At 31.0% G+C, this 17,024-nt stretch overlaps 2 protein-coding genes across 6 annotated transcripts; both read right to left on the bottom strand.

Annotated features, from left to right (window-relative positions):
* Positions 1–340: 340 nt before the first annotated feature.
* On the bottom strand, positions 341–4,714 carry LOC113872857 (histidine-containing phosphotransfer protein 1-like). Of its 2 annotated transcripts, XR_003505917.1 has the most exons (8): positions 4,670–4,714; positions 4,383–4,490; positions 3,823–3,953; positions 3,627–3,695; positions 3,427–3,498; positions 918–990; positions 629–740; positions 341–401 (listed from the first exon to the last, which is right to left on the bottom strand). XR_003505917.1 is itself a non-coding variant. In XM_027510709.1 (7 exons), exons 2-7 carry the CDS (start codon positions 4,446–4,448, stop codon positions 693–695), a joined length of 459 nt encoding a protein of 152 aa, XP_027366510.1. In that variant the 5' UTR covers positions 4,449–4,490; positions 4,670–4,714; the 3' UTR covers positions 527–692. The 2 variants fall into 2 exon arrangements, 1 of the variants encoding a protein (XP_027366510.1); XM_027510709.1 differs by lacking the exon at positions 341–401 and having other exon boundaries at positions 527–740.
* Positions 4,715–9,533: 4,819 nt separating this feature from the next.
* LOC113870992 (autophagy-related protein 18g-like) lies at positions 9,534–15,377 on the bottom strand. 4 transcript variants are annotated; one of them, XR_003505731.1, is made up of 10 exons: positions 14,899–15,233; positions 14,024–14,482; positions 13,461–13,865; positions 13,105–13,350; positions 12,166–12,999; positions 11,931–12,088; positions 11,075–11,211; positions 10,079–10,598; positions 9,845–9,982; positions 9,682–9,776 (listed from the first exon to the last, which is right to left on the bottom strand). XR_003505731.1 is itself a non-coding variant. In XM_027507629.1 (9 exons), the coding sequence occupies exons 1-9, from the start codon at positions 15,070–15,072 to the stop codon at positions 9,979–9,981; spliced, it is 2,937 nt and encodes a 978-aa protein (XP_027363430.1). In that variant the 5' UTR covers positions 15,073–15,377; the 3' UTR covers positions 9,534–9,978. The 4 variants fall into 4 exon arrangements, 3 of the variants coding, with proteins under 3 accessions (XP_027363430.1, XP_027363429.1, XP_027363431.1); XM_027507629.1 differs by having other exon boundaries at positions 9,534–9,982; positions 14,899–15,377; XM_027507628.1 differs by having other exon boundaries at positions 9,577–9,978.
* Between the last annotated feature and the right edge of the window lie 1,647 nt (positions 15,378–17,024).

A 17,024-nucleotide genomic window follows, 5' to 3' on the forward strand; every position in this document is an offset into this window, starting at 1 on the left:
CATTTTTTTTAATATTTGGGCTATTATTTTATCGGCCCATTGAAGGTTGCAGGAGAGTGGAGGCCTAAATACCGTTTGATCAATGGACCAAAAAGTGAAAACAATACTTCATCACACACTGCGTCTACAAGGATGTATTTCATTCACAGCATCAAAAGGCCAAGTTATTATTTTCATTTTATTTTCTCTAAGATTGTCTTTGAGTGAGTAATCTAAGAGAGAAGAAACGGACGAACTTTTTAGCATTTGTTTTCTTTGGGAGTTTCCTAAAACAAAGAAAGAAAATCGGGATTTTTCATAAATCGCTTTAAACTCTTATTCAGTATTTTTTCCACAAGCTAAGAATTCCAAACTTCTTCAAATTATTTATGAGTTGAACCTAAGAGTTGAAGAGCTAAATCCTATAAAAAAGAAAAGGATTAACATTTACAGGGGAGTCAATAGAAACTTGATCACCACAGATGGGAAACTTTAAACAAGTGAACAGTTTATTGGAAAAGAATCATATCATATGTATGTAACAAACTAGGGAAGAAAAGCTTATTCACATCAGCACTGTCTCATCATTCAAACTGTTGACATAATTCTGAACGAATAATCCAAGAAAAGGAAAAGAACAAATCACTACTCCATCAAAAGCTTCACTTTGTTATCATTTTCACCTGTTGGCAATCAAGTCACCTCCATCTACTCTATTGTGTGGGAATAGAACCACCAGCAGCCTTGATCTCTTGCTGCAGCTGCAATAATTGAAAACAAGAAATATAGTTGAGCACTATACATTAGGATTCAAACAACATGTAGGACAGCTAAACACAGATCATGCAAGATAAAGCATATGAAGCTGCATTAGTGTTGGACAAGAATCTTAAGAAATTCAGGTTGTCCAACAGAAGAACCAGACAATATGTACTTACCCTGAACAAGTATTGAAGATTGTTCTTCAGTAGAGAGTACTCCTGCTGTAATTGTTGCAGACATCTCACACACCTGAACCAACAATTTTTAGTAATTAGCCCAACATCTTTATTTAAGGCCATATCATCATGCCTAATCTCTTGTAATGTGTAAACATATTATCTATTCGCTTAGCTATCATTTCAAAGCTCAATGGAAAGAGTAAATTTTTGTAGCCTCCCAAGCAATCAACATTTTCAAGTTATATTCCTTGATTATAGCAACAACAATGTCACCAATATAAGCATATCGTCGATTACTAGCTCCTAAGATTCGAATACACATCAATTCGTGGGCTCCGCTGTTATCAGCTACACTCAAATAGGTTTGAGGTTGAATCATATCATTTTTTTGTTCTTTCAGTCCAAAGATTGAAGTAAAAAAAAATATTCTGTGTTCAAAAATAAGGAACTTACAATTGCATTTTTATGTTTTCATCCTAAAGCCCTCTTTCCTTTGGTTTTAATTATTATCCCGAAATAATGAATTGAGTTCGTATAGGCATTTTTGATAGGTCAATTAAGAGTGAGTTGGAAAATAGCAAATCTCCTAAAAGATGAGCACATATGAAGAACATTTCACATTCACTTCAAGAATCAATTGAATCACTAAGTTTTGAACTATAAGAAATCAAAAGATTAACAGGAAATAAGTAGCATTTAATCTATACTAATCATTCATCAAAACACAGATAAGCGTGGGTCCATGAACTGTGATGGCAGCTACATCACCTATCTAACACATTTGATTTAAACTGGTGCATAAACAAGTATTAAAGACTTTGCAGTATAATCATGACGACATAAACAAAAGCCCTCAACCATCTAAGTATAAATAAGAAAACAGATGAAGTTATTCTCAGCTCTCATCAATTGTCTTTGCTTTTATTTCATATTCTAAAATCTCAGTCCTCATTATTTCAATTTCCATTGTTATCAAACAGCAAGATCCTTTGTTCCAAAGAGTACTGCTGGCTGTCTTGTCTTACAAAACTAGATTTCTTCCTGGGGTTCGAAATTTTGAAATCATAGTTCGAAGTCTAGGACAATTTGATTTCAGTGGAAAGGGTATTTGGAGAAACCGACTAGGGGGAAACCATTGTAATGAAAAATATATCATTTATTCAAATTACTAGTTCCCTATCCTTGTTTCCAATACTATTTTCTCAATGAAATGTGGCAGACTAAGGGAAATTTATTTGTTCTTTTGTTGGATATTTTATTTGGGTAAACAAGGTAGAGAGTATCGGGATTTCAATCCAAATATCTATTCATCTCGTTTGGAAAAGTAAAGAAAGTACATATAAGGAAAGTATTAAAAAATTTTGATGAATCTCATAAAGTTGTTTATTTGCCTTTTGATCTTAAAAAATAACACTTTTTTAAGAAAAGATCCGTATCTGAATTTTATAGTCAGTATATATTAACAATAATTTCTATACAAAAACTCCCAATCTAAAGTTCTGACATCTGAATAAATTTATAATTTCCTTTTACGTAACATCTAAACAGAGGAGAATCGTTTTTTCCTTGTATAATCTTATGGTCATAGATTCTTAATCATTTTCATTTTATATATAATCAGCGAATAAAAGGCTAGCTATGTGTAAATCGGGATTGATTTGAGAATCTAGCGGAATCCAAAATCCAGCTTCAAACACTCGCGAGCCAGATAGTCTACACACGCATTGCCTTCTCGGAGATTCTGCTCAAATTCCTTTGTAACCTTGTATTTTTCTCTTATCACAAAAACCTCTTTATTTACAACTTTTAGACAATCACGAATAATTATAAAATTCTATCCTGAAAATTCTAAATAACCCTCAATTATATCAGATTCGATTATAGTAATTTATTCGGGAAACAAAATTTCACTAAGTTAGGAAACTTCCAAACTACATATATCACTTTTTGTTACCATTTTTTAATCACGAGTAATAGAATTTTATACATTAATTTTTACATCTTTAGAAGTTTGCCAAGCGCGTTATAAAATTTATTAAACAAAATGATTAAGTAAACAAAAAACTGTAGAGGGAATTATTTGACCAAATTAAAGCAAATCAAGATGTGCAGAAGAGACAGTGTTCTAGATAGGGGTAAATAATTGCCCACTCTTACAATACATGCCAAAAAATTGTGTCATTTATATTTTAGAAGAACGTGAACAAAACACTATCATATTAATTTAAGATGAATTATGTACTTTAAAATGTTTCCGCTGAAATAGATCTCTGGAAACTTGTTAAAGCTTAAGAAATCACATGTAAAGTTCTACTGACTTGACAACCTAACCAACTTGGGGACTAGTGAATCATAAATGAGTGTATTTTGCTAAACAAGCAATGTAAAACCAACATAATTCACATGACATGAGATACGAATGTTGGAGCAATAGCGTAAAGTGCACGTTCAAAGATTTAAGACAGCTAAAGTTGCAGAGAAGGGAAGAGAATGTGTTAGAACTCACCCTTCCAGGTTCTTAGCCTCACAAAAATTTCTGAAGGAGGCGCACAAATTTTTAACTCTTGCAGCTCCAACACTGTTAAACAAACAATATCACAATGATAATAATAATTTAAAAAAAAAAACACCTTTCTCGGTACATATATTTCCACGACCAAAGTTGAGTGCAACAATACACACATACGAAATCAAATATATTTATACCTGGCACTGCTTCCCTTGTATTGATGGACATGAGCATCTACTTGTTTGAAATCAACGGGATTTTGTTCTCTGCACAAGTCAAACACAACCAACCAAGTTAGTTTAGCATTTCCCTTCACATCATTCATACTACTTAAATTAAATTAATTGAATTAGAGCGAGAGAGGAAAAAAAGACAGAATAATATAATACTTACAAAGCACGTGCCATGTTGTTGAGGAGATTCTCAGAATCATCAAAAAACATAGTGACAACCTCAATCACAAAATCTGGACTGCTATCATCTTGCAGTTTCTGAAGCTGGCTGAACTGATCATCCAGAAACCCCTACACCCCCAACAACAAAAACAACCCATCATCACATCGAACTTCACAAATACAACGAATCCAAATTCCCCAAACAAATACTACAAATTGAAAATCGAAATCACCAAGCCCTTGACTTGATTTCTTCTCAAAAGCAAGAAAAAGAAGTTAAAAGTTCAATCTTTTTGTAAAAAGAGAAAAAGGGGAGGAGGGTTCTCGACGGAAAATGACCTCACACTCCCAGAATCTCTCTCCAACAAAAGAAACAAACATGGGGACAAACGGCAACGTCGTATTCTGAATAAGAGAACTGAACAGTAGCAATCAAGACGCATATATACATACATACGTATTTACTATTGGCGTTGACCATAGGTCTCCACATATTGAAGTGAAGAGTATATAACATAATCTGCAAAAAAAAAAAAAAAAAGAAGCTATAGGAGGAACCTGTTGAAACAGAGCAGCTTGGTGGTCGCGTAGCTTCCTCTGCAAATGATTCACATCCATGGTCATTTTCTCTAGCACCGGATCTTATATAAGTAGCTACACGCAGACCTGAACTGAAACTGAAAATTGAAATTGAAAAAAAAAATTATGGGTAGGGGTTAGAAACAGTGTGTGTGAATTTGTGAAACAAAAAGGTAGAGAGTTGCGAAGAGTTTATAGTATGAGATGATTGAGGGAAAGGGAAGGAAGGGACTCGGAGTAAGGAGGGAAAAGGGCAATGAGTCTACCCAAAAGGGATTTCTTGAACCGTAATTTGACCACTCACTTACTTCTAATAATGGTTATGTCTCTCTGTTATCGTTATAAATGTCTCTCTCTTCTGCTTTTAATTACATTCTCTTTCTTCTGTTAGCTCACTGTTTTACTTTATAGTTATACACCCAATTATATTAATAGTTGATATTCAAATTAATAATTAAGATTGTCATAGAATATACGTGTATTTATGATGTATTAGGAAATTATTTTTTAAATAATTAATAATTATAGTTCAATGCGTTGCTTTTTAAAATTATTATTTTTAGTTTATGTAATATTACATATAATAAAAATTATATACAGTAAATTTTTATTAAAAAATATAACATTTATTATTTAAAATATTGTATAGGTGAAAAACTTATCTTAAAATGTATTTAGCATTTTAGAGGATTTGGATTATTGTTTTCAATTTTTTTTAACGTGTCCCACTTTATATAATAAGAATTTTATAATAATTTTTTGTTAAAAATTATAGTATTTAATAGTATTACTGTATTATATTCTATGTGTTTTAAATAAACATAGGCATAAATTTAATAAATTGTATTCCTTTATATATTTTTTACAGCAATCAAAACAACTAACATAATATTACACTCGAACAAATAGGTAATTTATAAATCGAAACTGAAATGAAAGATTATCAATATTTAACTATATAATTTTATAAAATAATATTATAATTTATTATCTATTTAATATTATTATATGACAGTATTGCTGAAGAAAGTAAGATGCTGTAGATCTTTACCGAATTTCTAAAACTATAATGGTTAAAAGTCATTGACAACAATGTAGTTAATGTATAATAGTTATAAAAAATTTAGTAATAAAATATTGAATATTAATTTTAACTTGTGGATTAACATTTAAAGTTTGTTTCTTTAAGGTCAAGTTATATTTTTGTTTTTACTTTTTATGATTATTTGAAGTCTTGATGTATTTTTCAAATTTATTTTTCTATTATTTTTTATTCATCTTTTAATAAGTTTCGTCTGGCCACTTGACAAAAATAGACTACGATCGTTTTATTTTGGTCAAAATGATTTTGTCTCACTTAGCTTTTTTTTTCTCTCTCTACTTTCTTTCTTCCCTCTTATCAAAAGCATTGAGCCAAAATCTTCAGAAGTGACAATGGCGACAAAAAAGTAGTCCATTCCCATTTTTTATCTTTGTTTTAATTTTATGTTAAAGGAACAGGAAAAGGCATGTCATTTTGAGCTTTATGATTTGGGATTTGTGCCTTAGAATGCTCATATTCGTCATGTTTTCAACTTCTTTGTTTTTTATGATTTTATGAGGAAAGGAAACCAAATAATAATAATAAGAAAAAGAAAGAATAGTAGACAATATTTTTTATATGTGAAGAAAATTCAATTATTATAACAATTTATATTAATCTTTTGAATTTTATGCATGTTTAAAAGTACAAGAGAGTAAGTAAACTTTTAACTTTAGTAGCCTTATTATTAATATATATATATTTATTTATTTATTTATTTATTCTTTGGAACCATAAGTCTATTATTATTTAATTTGTTTTTAATATGTTAAAGTGAAATTTGCTCTCTAATACTCTATTTGAAGTCCAATTAACTTAGATCAAAAGTGACGACTTGTCTTTAATAAATAGCATGAACTTATACCTTTTAAATTTAGACCTTGAGGCAAAGGTCTATCTTTTATTTATTATTTGAAATGGGTGAAAAAGAGCATTATTAAATAGTTATTTAATTAAATTACATTTAAACACACCATTATTATATAAGGATTGTGGATTTATATTAACACATATAAATATATAACTTATTATTAAAATATTTTTTAAACATTATTCTTTATATGTTTTTTATTTAATAAAAATAAACTATATGTGATAATTTTTTTTTGTCAATCTAAACCTTAATTATAACTATATATTACATTTATTATTTGTGTCAAACAGTGATAATTAAAACAATATATAGTTATAAATATTAATATCATATTAACAAAAAAATACATTTTATATATAATTATTAACAATAAAAGTAAGTGTATTTAGTATAATTTAATTTTTTTTATTAATCTTAGTTATAAAAAATATATTTCATATTATTTTTTTCTATTTTTTAATAATTTATGTATGAAATTTATAAGCAATGCTTATTTTATTATAAAATTATTTTTTTAGTTTGATTTTGTAATTCTGTGATATCCATGTATGTTAATCTGGTTAGTATAAAAGCCAAAGAAAGGTAAATCGATTGCACGAGGAATTAGGTTACCTAAGGAAGACTAACATTTGCACGATTGTTCTAATGAAATAAATTGATTTAATGGATTTTCTAGTTGATATTAAATTTTTATTTTTTAACATTTTATTTTTTGAATGATTAAAATATAAAATTATAAGATGTAGTTTTTATATTAAACAAATTATTGCGTGCTTGATTTAACTTATTTTTAAATATTTTTATTCTAAAAAATAAAAAATTATCTTTTGAAAAATATTATCTCAAATAATTTTTTGGATGAATGACAGTTACAGAACAAAAAAAGAAAAATAAAAATAATGCTAAACAGTAAGAATAAAATTATAAAGACAAGTAAAATGGAAAAATAACATAAATTAATAGTAAAAAATATATAGACTGAAATTGAATTCAATTTTTAAGTATACAGTTGTCAGTTTAAGCGATCAAAGAAGGAATAATATCTGAACCGACGAATCCTACAGGCCACGTGTGGTCGTAGATCCATCTCTCACATTCTGTTTTACTCCCACAACCACATTGCACCATTTCAATTCCTATCATTTCTTGTTTATGATATTTGTGATACAATTTTATTGCACAAAATTTACATAGGAAAGTTGTGGAATGATTTTATTTATTTCCATCAATTCTATCAATAGTTTTATTCTGTAACTTAAATGGTTATTCGTAATATATTTCGTCAAATTTTATATAAAAATAAAAATTACTCATTTTGTAAACGTGCTTTGTGTTTATTAATTTGTTGTGTTTTATATTAGTTCATAAAATTCATGTTATTTTTTTGAAAATATTCATTCGAAAAATGGACATACCATTGGGTCAAGGGAAAAAGAAAAGGTGAAAAAAGGATTAAGGTGAATTAAAAAACTTAAATCCACACACTTTTGCTACATGTTTTACTAGTTAAGATGTATTAAAGAAACAAAATAATAATCCAGTTAAGATACATTGAAGAGACCAAATAACAATCCATATTCAAATATTTTAGTATTGAATAATTCTAAATCTTCGTGATCTTTGTTCTTACAAATCTTCTTAATTACTAAAGGAATAAAGTATTAATGTGTTTGAAGTTTTCAACGCAGTAATAAAATGTTATATGCATGATGATGGAAAATAAGCACCACATAAAGCTACTAAAGAAGGATAAAAGGCAAAGAATGTGCTAAGGGGAAAGGTGGACAATTATGTGGAATTCTAGACTTTTCTCTCCAAGTCTCTCATTCTCTTTCTCTGTGCTTGCACTTTTCTTTAATTCTTTCTTCTTGTTCATGGTTATCAATTTTGTTAAGGCTAATCTTATTTGTTTGATTAATAAACACATCATTTACATTTGTATCATTTGATCTGAAAAGTAGTTTAGCAGCTGCCATTACATTCACTTATTCCATATTCAGTATGCACTTGTAGATGAATATAAAGGATTTAGAGGGATGATAATTTCTAAGAGCCTGCTTGTGCAATGCTCAAAATCGATCCAGAGAAAAACGAAGAAGAAATAACAACTGTCCAACATACTTTATATTTAGTGTCCTCATGCATATAATCGTTTGTTTTGGTAATTCTGTTTGTAGAATAAAAAACCAAATAAGAACTAAATCTTCTGTGTTTTTCATCTTCTTCCTCCCGGATGAAAAGGAAGAGAAGACGAATAAATTTGTAAGCCTCATTTTGTATCTGGTATGTACATGAGTAATGATATCATGACCTTAATTTACTAAAATTTGAAGCTTTATTAAGTAAATAATTTAATCAAATACTTAATAAATTCATATACAATGAAAGTTTACTCATGTTTAATCATAAAATCTGTTAAAATAAATTTTAAAAGAACATATAAAAGGTTATAAGTTGATTTTATTATTCTAATGCTAAACAAGAGAAACAAGAGGAGGGATAACTCTTCTACCATTTTTTTGTCTTTTTGTTCTGTTTCTCCTTTCCTTTATTTTTCGTGACAAAATTAAATGTTAGAAAGGAATTATATATTTGTTTCAATGTCTCAAAAAAAAAATACCCAGCTACGTACTGTACATGAACTTGAATCAGAAATTTAAAAAGTGAGTTAAGAACAATCAATGAATATCGTAATTCCTTAAAAAACTTCGTTCTGATTATGAACCCTAAACATTTGGAATAGATTGATCTATTGGTTTATTTTGTCATCCTAGACCTGCACATGGTGTTTGATTTCGGTGGGGAATGGAAGAAAATTGGTTTAAATATTTAAAACGAAAGGGAATACAACCAAAATCAGATTCTTTCAATTTGGTCTCTAAAGAAAAGTTATTTAACGTCTCTAAATTGCATTGATTAAATTATATTAAATTAAAAAATTTAGTAAATTTCTCCATTGAAACAGTATAGTAATATATTATTTTATTTTCCTTCCTCTTCCCTTACAAATCAAAGAACGTGGAACACTTCTATGAATAGACCATTCTCTTTTCCTCCATTCTTAGTTGTGTATATTTCTTTTTGCTCTCTGAGAATAATAACTACTCTACTTTCCGTTATTTCTTCCTGGAAATGGAAAATGCGGCTAAAGTTGACAAAACTCTAATTAAAAAGAAGCAAAATTATAAATAAAATAAAAACTGAAGCCAAGCTGAATAGAAATAAAGCAGTCAGGCACTATTAACTGACCTTTCAAATTTTTCATGTCTTCTTCCCAACTTCAAGAATTAAGAAATATATTATTGTACAAATTCCATACCCGATTCATATTTACATGCAAGCTCGATAAAAATTCAGCTTATGACTCTGACTGCAAACTCCACATATACCTGATAAGAACGAGTATATGAATTCCCATCTACAAAATTTACAAGGGTGAGAGACAGGGAGGGAGGTCAACACAATTGAGCAACAAATCAGCCTTACTTCTTGTTGCTCACGTGTCATTTCTTACTCACAACATGCACATTGCTTTTTACATTTTCCTAACTAAAGATTCCAGCGAGAATTGATGGTGAGATGACTTATTGATGCTGCAATTAACACTTCAATGGAGTAATCTACCTAAAAAAATCATAAATTCATTGATAAAAGTTTATAATTTGATGATGCATGTGAAAAAAATGCAGCTGCATCAATAGGCATGTGTGTTACACTTACTCAGAAAAGGCAAACAAGCCACCAAGTATTTCATCATTCTCATCCTCTGGCTGCTCTGTTTTGTGGTGGCTACCGTTGCTGTCAACATCATCAGTTACAACTTCAGTTAACACATTACTTCCATCGTGCCCAGGTGACATGCAGTGACTATCCTCGAAAGATTGCCTGATACATGCATTTTGCATAACCGAGGCCACTTCCACAAGATTGCTCTTATCTAAATCATGTTTCAGGACCAATGCTGACTCCGCACTGATCCTGACACCTTCAACCGGATCTCTTCCTTCATAAGTTATTTTTCTACCTTGCAATAATGGACTGCCATCGAGACACTGGTCATATAGAGAATCCGCACGCTTCAAATCTCCAGATAGAGATGGATTTTCCAGCACAATCTTGCTTCGCAGGGAAGGCTCAACATTGATTACCCCCATTTTTTCCAGGTAAATTTCACCATGCATTTGATAAGTAGAAGAAACTTGATCCAGGTCAAGCAAATTTTCAATCCTTCTTGATGAACCTAAAGTAAATCACAAACATAATTGATGGGTAGGTCATTACAGGATATTCAAATTATATATATATATGTGTGTGTATGTGGATGCTGATGGTAAAACAAGAAATTGCATAAACTGATACAGAAACTTGTTTATATGTAAAGCATTCTTTTAGGCATTGTTTGAGAATTGATTTTAGGAGGGGAAGAAAGAGTGTGTTTTGATAAACCTCCAAAACTCCCATAAACTCATGTTTTTAACTTCCCTAAAATTAGATAATTTTTTTTTTGTTAACTCTCCTTCTCCCTCCTCCCTCCTCTCCTCCCTTACTCTTCAAACTCTTCTCTTTCCTCTCCCTCTAAACTCCCAAACAAAGCTTTAAAGGAAAACAAAAAAAAAGAAAAAGAAATATACATGCATATTCCTGTACAAACTCCAATTGATCTTCAAAAATTGCATTCTTATTTGCTCCTCAGAAGTTACAAATATAGTTTCTTACCTCCATCAGAGCTTTCAGTAGAGCTCAGTGATGCTGGCTTTGAATGACAAATAACAGTCATGTCAGCAGTTTGCTTGTCTTCAGCCGGATGGGGAACTGCAGATGCATGGCCCAGGTATTTTTCCCCAGGAAGGCCTCTGAGTCAAATAGCCAAGTAAGCATATGATGAAACAAAAGACTACTGATAATCACAGATAAACCAAAAACACAAGGGATGTCACTAGTTAATTAATTATAAAGCATGCATTTTACTAGAAATAGTACCTAACTTTTTGAGGTATTATTTCCCTATAAATGCCTTCAATTCATAAACTGAATGCAAGCATCAGATGCTTGGATGAACAAAAGTAATCTAGACCTAATGAAAATAATTGCAACATTGATGATACTGAAGTGTTTCTTTTTTTTTCCAAGGGGTGCATGTCAAACTTTGTTCAAGATTTGAAATCAATGTTCAAGGCATATAATAAAATAAAAATAATAGATGGTTTCTCTCCTTCAAAGGCAAAACCAGCAAGTATGATTTAAGGTCACACAGGATAAACAGTTCATCTATAACATCATACACAAAGTCAGTTGGGTGGATGCCCAATACCAAGGTTGCAGTACAAAACCAATAATCTAATTGAAATCAATATCAAAAGATGGACACTATCCTGTAGGAAATTAGGAATTCTCCCTTGTAAGAAAAAAAATATGTAAACTCCAAAGCTTCTAAATAATCATTATATTATTTCTCAATTTCATTAATCTAATAGTCTTGATCAGATAGAACAATATGATTTGATAAAGTCATGACATGCCACAGTCACAGATACCCAATTTGCCAGGAATAAAAAATAAAAACAGTCAACACCTTTCATTCCAGCTTGGTCTGATGCTATGGAAATGGTCAAAAACAGGCAACAACTCCTTCTGCCTGATTTCAATTTCATTAGCAGAGATCCTTTCGATCTCAGACTCTCCACCAGCACTAAAACTAGTTCTCACAGAATTCAACGCATAGAAGCAAATCTGAAGAAACAAGGAAGATAATTAACAAGCAATGCTAAGCACTGTAAGAGAAAATTAAAAGTTTGCACAATAAATACCTTAGACTTTTGCCATATTGGTGTCCTTCCAAAATTCACTAGCACCTCTGCATTAGATAGATACCAGTGAAATATCTCTTTGGGCTTTCCTGTAGTAGGTTTTACTGTCTTTTCCCCAACACCAACACCCTCATCGACATAATTCAATCCATGGTCATCACCAGAACATACTTTATCTTGAACTTTTTCAATACCATCTTGTCTATCAAAGGAATTGCAGCAAGGATCTGCTCGTTCTGGCCATTCTGACCTTCTACATACATCCCACCATTGAATAGGCTCAACCTTCACTCTGAATTCATCCTCCTGCATATGCAGGATTGAAGCTGACTGGGTTCCAGAACCACTTTCATTTGGTTCTGGACCAACAAATGGCAGAAGTTCATGCTGAACTACATGACCAGACGGTGTATATACCAAGAGATGCTCTAAGGATTTTGCTTTAGAGTTAACAAGCTGCTGTGATTGAGATAAGGAATTATGAAAAATGGCAGCAATAGCACCAGATGGCACAAAAACTTTGCCTGTCACGTTTGCAGTAGAATTATTAACAGTATTAAGCCATCCAAAACTGCTATACTTTATCCGGCTAACCACAGAAAGCACAACAGGTGCTGGAGGAGGCAAGGATTTCTGATAAGAAATGGAAGATGAAGTAGACCACCAAGGTAGAGACAAAACTGGAAGTAAGGATGGTTCTTCACCCTGAGAACTTATAATTTGGAAACCAGTGTCACCTCCAAAAGGTGACATAACAAAAAGATGGCAAGTCCCTTTGGATGAGACAATTGCAATCCATTGACTAAATCGACTAAAACAAATGTCCTGGATCATCTGTCAAATAAGAAAAGAAGATGAAATGGGCACAAATGCTGGCCATAAAAATTCCAAACTTCAAAACAAATAAAAGAGCATATATTACAACTAAGATATACTAACAGCTGGTGTTATTCCACGATGTAGTCTGTAAAGATGCACATGAGAAGAGCTCCAGTCATAGCTTGGAACCCCTGAACCTTGGTGTGCGCTTGATGGCATTATTCGGAAGATATTAATATTATTTCCATAGATTGATGCAGTGACCAGAAGGGTCCCACTAGGGTCAAAACAGAGTGCAGATATTGGACTAGAGTGAGCTTTAAATTGTGAGATGATTGCTCTTGAAACAAAGTCCCTAACAACTACCTGCAAATGCAATCATACAAACCAAGAATAAGTGAGATATTGATATTCTCTTCTAAAGCATCCTAAATTCTAACTTATCAATTAGCTAAGCATGGTGAAACAATACCCACCATTCCTGCATTATCCATATCACTTCCTGTAACCCTACCAATTTTCCAGCCTGAATTTGATGGTACTGGAGAATTAGAGCCATCAGGAAGCAGCTCTTGACAGTATTTGATTATTCCAGCAGCCAAATGTTTACTGGACTCCATTGCGTAACGAGCCACTAAACTACCACTGCCTGGAGATGTTGATGGACTAACTCCAGGAGAAGGACTCAGGTTCTGTGGGCTTAAGCATCCTACATTTGAGGGCAGTGGGTTGTTGGATGGATAAGCTAGCCACCTTGAACCCACAGCCATTGGACCATAACCAACATTAACACCTGCTGTTCCTTGTCCCGCTAACTGAGGAACAGGATAGGTGAGAACACTGAATTTATTCTCAAGAGTTGACGCATCAAAGCAGTATATCTGCCCAAAAAAATTAACAAGAAAGCAAAATTAATAAAGGTATACATGTAAAAAATGAACTAAGAAAATAGGTCCTCTTAAGTTTTATCTCACAATACAATAATGCTCTACTTTAAGTATTCAAAATTCTAGAAGACACCAGAAGAACCATTGCATACTTGTGTGGCAAGACCAACAGCTACTATCTGCGAACTGCATCTGATCATACAAACTGCAGATCGAAATCTCAGAACATGAACATAACAATGAGATTTCAAGGAGTAAAACTGAACAGCTGTTGCAGAGCTGACACCATTCCCAGATTGAGTCTCTACCTTACCATCATTTCCTAAACCACTCAAATGGCTACAATTTTGGCTATTACTGCTAGTGCCATCCCCAGCAACAACCAGCAGCAAAGGATGTGATTTTCTGAATCCCTCCTGGCCATCAGAGCCAACAGGAAAAGGCTGCATCTGCAAGAAAGAAACCGGCCCATCGCGCTTGGAGACCAGTTCACTAAAGCTAGTGGCATCCTCCACGTCAAGAACTTGAAATCCATTCAGATATCCAAGTAAAAGAACACGTTTAAATATAGACTGATCAAGCTCTAGTACATCAAAACCAGCCCAAGTAACCTGCCCACCAATAATTAAAAGGTAACAACCGTTAGAGCTATAATAATTCCTAAGAAAGAGCTTGAATAATGAACACAGAAGCACTTGAAGCAAACACACAGAACTTTCAACAAGAAAACCTAAACACAACAACTTAATTCGACAACACAATACCAGTAACATTAGGAACTCTATATACACACCAACTAAAAACAAATAAAGCTAGCTGCGAAGCTAGAATGAGTAGTTCAAAACGCTACTACCGCGCAAGTGACAATAATACAAAAAGTAACCTACGCATAGAAAATACACGCTCCACCTAGTAAAAATGAAATTGATAAGAATCAAGGCTATTCACACTAGGAACCGAATTGATAGCGGTTGACAATTGTTGGGGATATTATAAATATAAAGAGAGCAATGGATTGAAGTGTGACCTGATCTTTGCGATCTTCGGAAGCAGAGGAAATGGAAGCGGCAACGGAGGCGCCGGCGGAGCGGACGGTGGAAGCGACGGTGCTGGCATTGGTGGAAACAGTCTTGAGGCAGGAAGAGATGATCCTCAACGAACTCGGTAACAAACCGTTGTTCTTCCCCTTCCCTTTCTTCATCGTTGATTATCTTTCTTAGCCGACACAACACTAAATTAGAAGAGATAAATCAAAATATAAAATAATAAAATAAATAAACGTTTCCGATTGTAACGCTTCGAGTGAGTGTGTTTTACGGAGATAAGAGTTATTAGAGTTTCCAACACCTAAACACTCTCACACTCAAATAGACTTCGCTTTCTCTCTCGTCCATCGTTCCCTGTCTCTGTTACACCCTTCTGCCTCCACCTCTAATTTTTTCTTTTCTTTTCTCTTCTCTTCTATTTTTATTTTTATTTTTATTTTTTTTCCTACTATAATGAAATGTGGTAGTGTTATCTCACTCATTTTTAAATAGCACTATTTATTAGTTCGAGGGATAATTAATTACTTTTTGCTTCTTATATTAGATTCCTGAAATCCTTTTATAATCACTTTGGCCTAACCATTTTGATATGAATTTTTAAATTTTGAATTAACACTGAAATTTTTCCACATTATAAGAACGCTGAAACGTTGAATATTGATATTAAAAGTTGTAAATATATGATTTTATTAAAATACAAAAGTGTAATAAATATTTTATTTTTAATAGAAAATTATTGTTTTTAAATAATTAAATTTAATAAATATACGAGGACTTAAACAAATTCCTGCCTATGCTTCTCAAAATAGAAAAAATGTGGATCGTTGGACTTGCGATGCAAGTAACACGCAACGTAAGTTCCACAAACCAAAAGTTACATTAATAAATTAAAATTGTAAATGACTATTTTCTCCCTGATAAATTTCGCTTACTTAGGATAATGGCATGATTCTTATAGCTTTTTTTTTTCAGGAATGAGAATGTATTACGTATTTAAGGCAAGTTTAAAAAATCTTTCTCTCTTTCTTTCTTTATTTGGGTTTCTTTCTTTCTTTTGGTCAGATTAAATTATCCCTTTCTTCCTTGACATGTTCAAAGAGTACTTTTATATTATTTTATTTTAAATTATTGATTTTTCTTCCTAAGAGATTAATATAGAATATGCTTTAGTTATTTTTAAGGTGAAATTACTCTAAGGTAAGTTTAATTTTGTCATTCTATTTTATTTTATTTTTTGTCTATCATGATTTTTTAACTTGTAAAAATATTAACTTTGTTAAAAAAAAATTGTTGCTTTTTACTAAGGTATAGTGTAAGTTTTATTTATTGTCTTTTATTATCTTTAATTTACATTTCATTATATATTGGATTTATAAATTTAACTAAAGTTTCTTGTAATGCATTACGATAATCATATGCTGCTTGATTCTGTTGAAAGTATAGTTATAAGCAGAGAACTTAAAAGTGTTGAATCATACACATTGTTTTGCTCAATATACTGCGTGTGAGATTTAAAGACAAAAAGAAAAGAAAAAGATAAAAAATGAAATAAAGGAGAAAAATGAAGAGATGTAAATCGTACATGTGAATAAATTAATAAATAATACTCATATAGTACGTGTAGTAGGAAAAATAATTTTTTTTTAAAAAAATTAATGTTTTTAACAGAAAATAATTTATTTAAAATATATTTATAAATTAAAATATTAAAATAAATTAGTAAAATTTAAATACAAAAATTAAAATTTATCTTAAATTTAAAAAATAAAAACACTAATTTAGTATGTTTTTAATATAGATATGTATTTTCATGATATTTCATTTTCAAGCCACTATTGATATTATTAATATTTAATTTTAAACATATTATTATTAATTTTATTATTTTATCTTATAAGTCATAAAAATTGATAACAGATATTTAAAATTAATTATTAATTATGTCGAGAATCATAAAAAAATATCTCTCTAAAAAATTATTTGTTATTAAAATAAATTTAAATATAAGTCATATTTATTTTTAATTTTAAATATTTTATTGGTATTTATAAATGTAAGTCATTTTGTAATAAATTCTTATAAAAATATTTGTTAGGATGTAATTCCT

This window comes from Abrus precatorius, unplaced genomic scaffold (assembly GCF_003935025.1).
Source record: "Abrus precatorius isolate BTA unplaced genomic scaffold, Abrus_2018 Scaffold7, whole genome shotgun sequence".
Lineage (NCBI taxonomy): Eukaryota > Viridiplantae > Streptophyta > Magnoliopsida > Fabales > Fabaceae > Abrus > Abrus precatorius.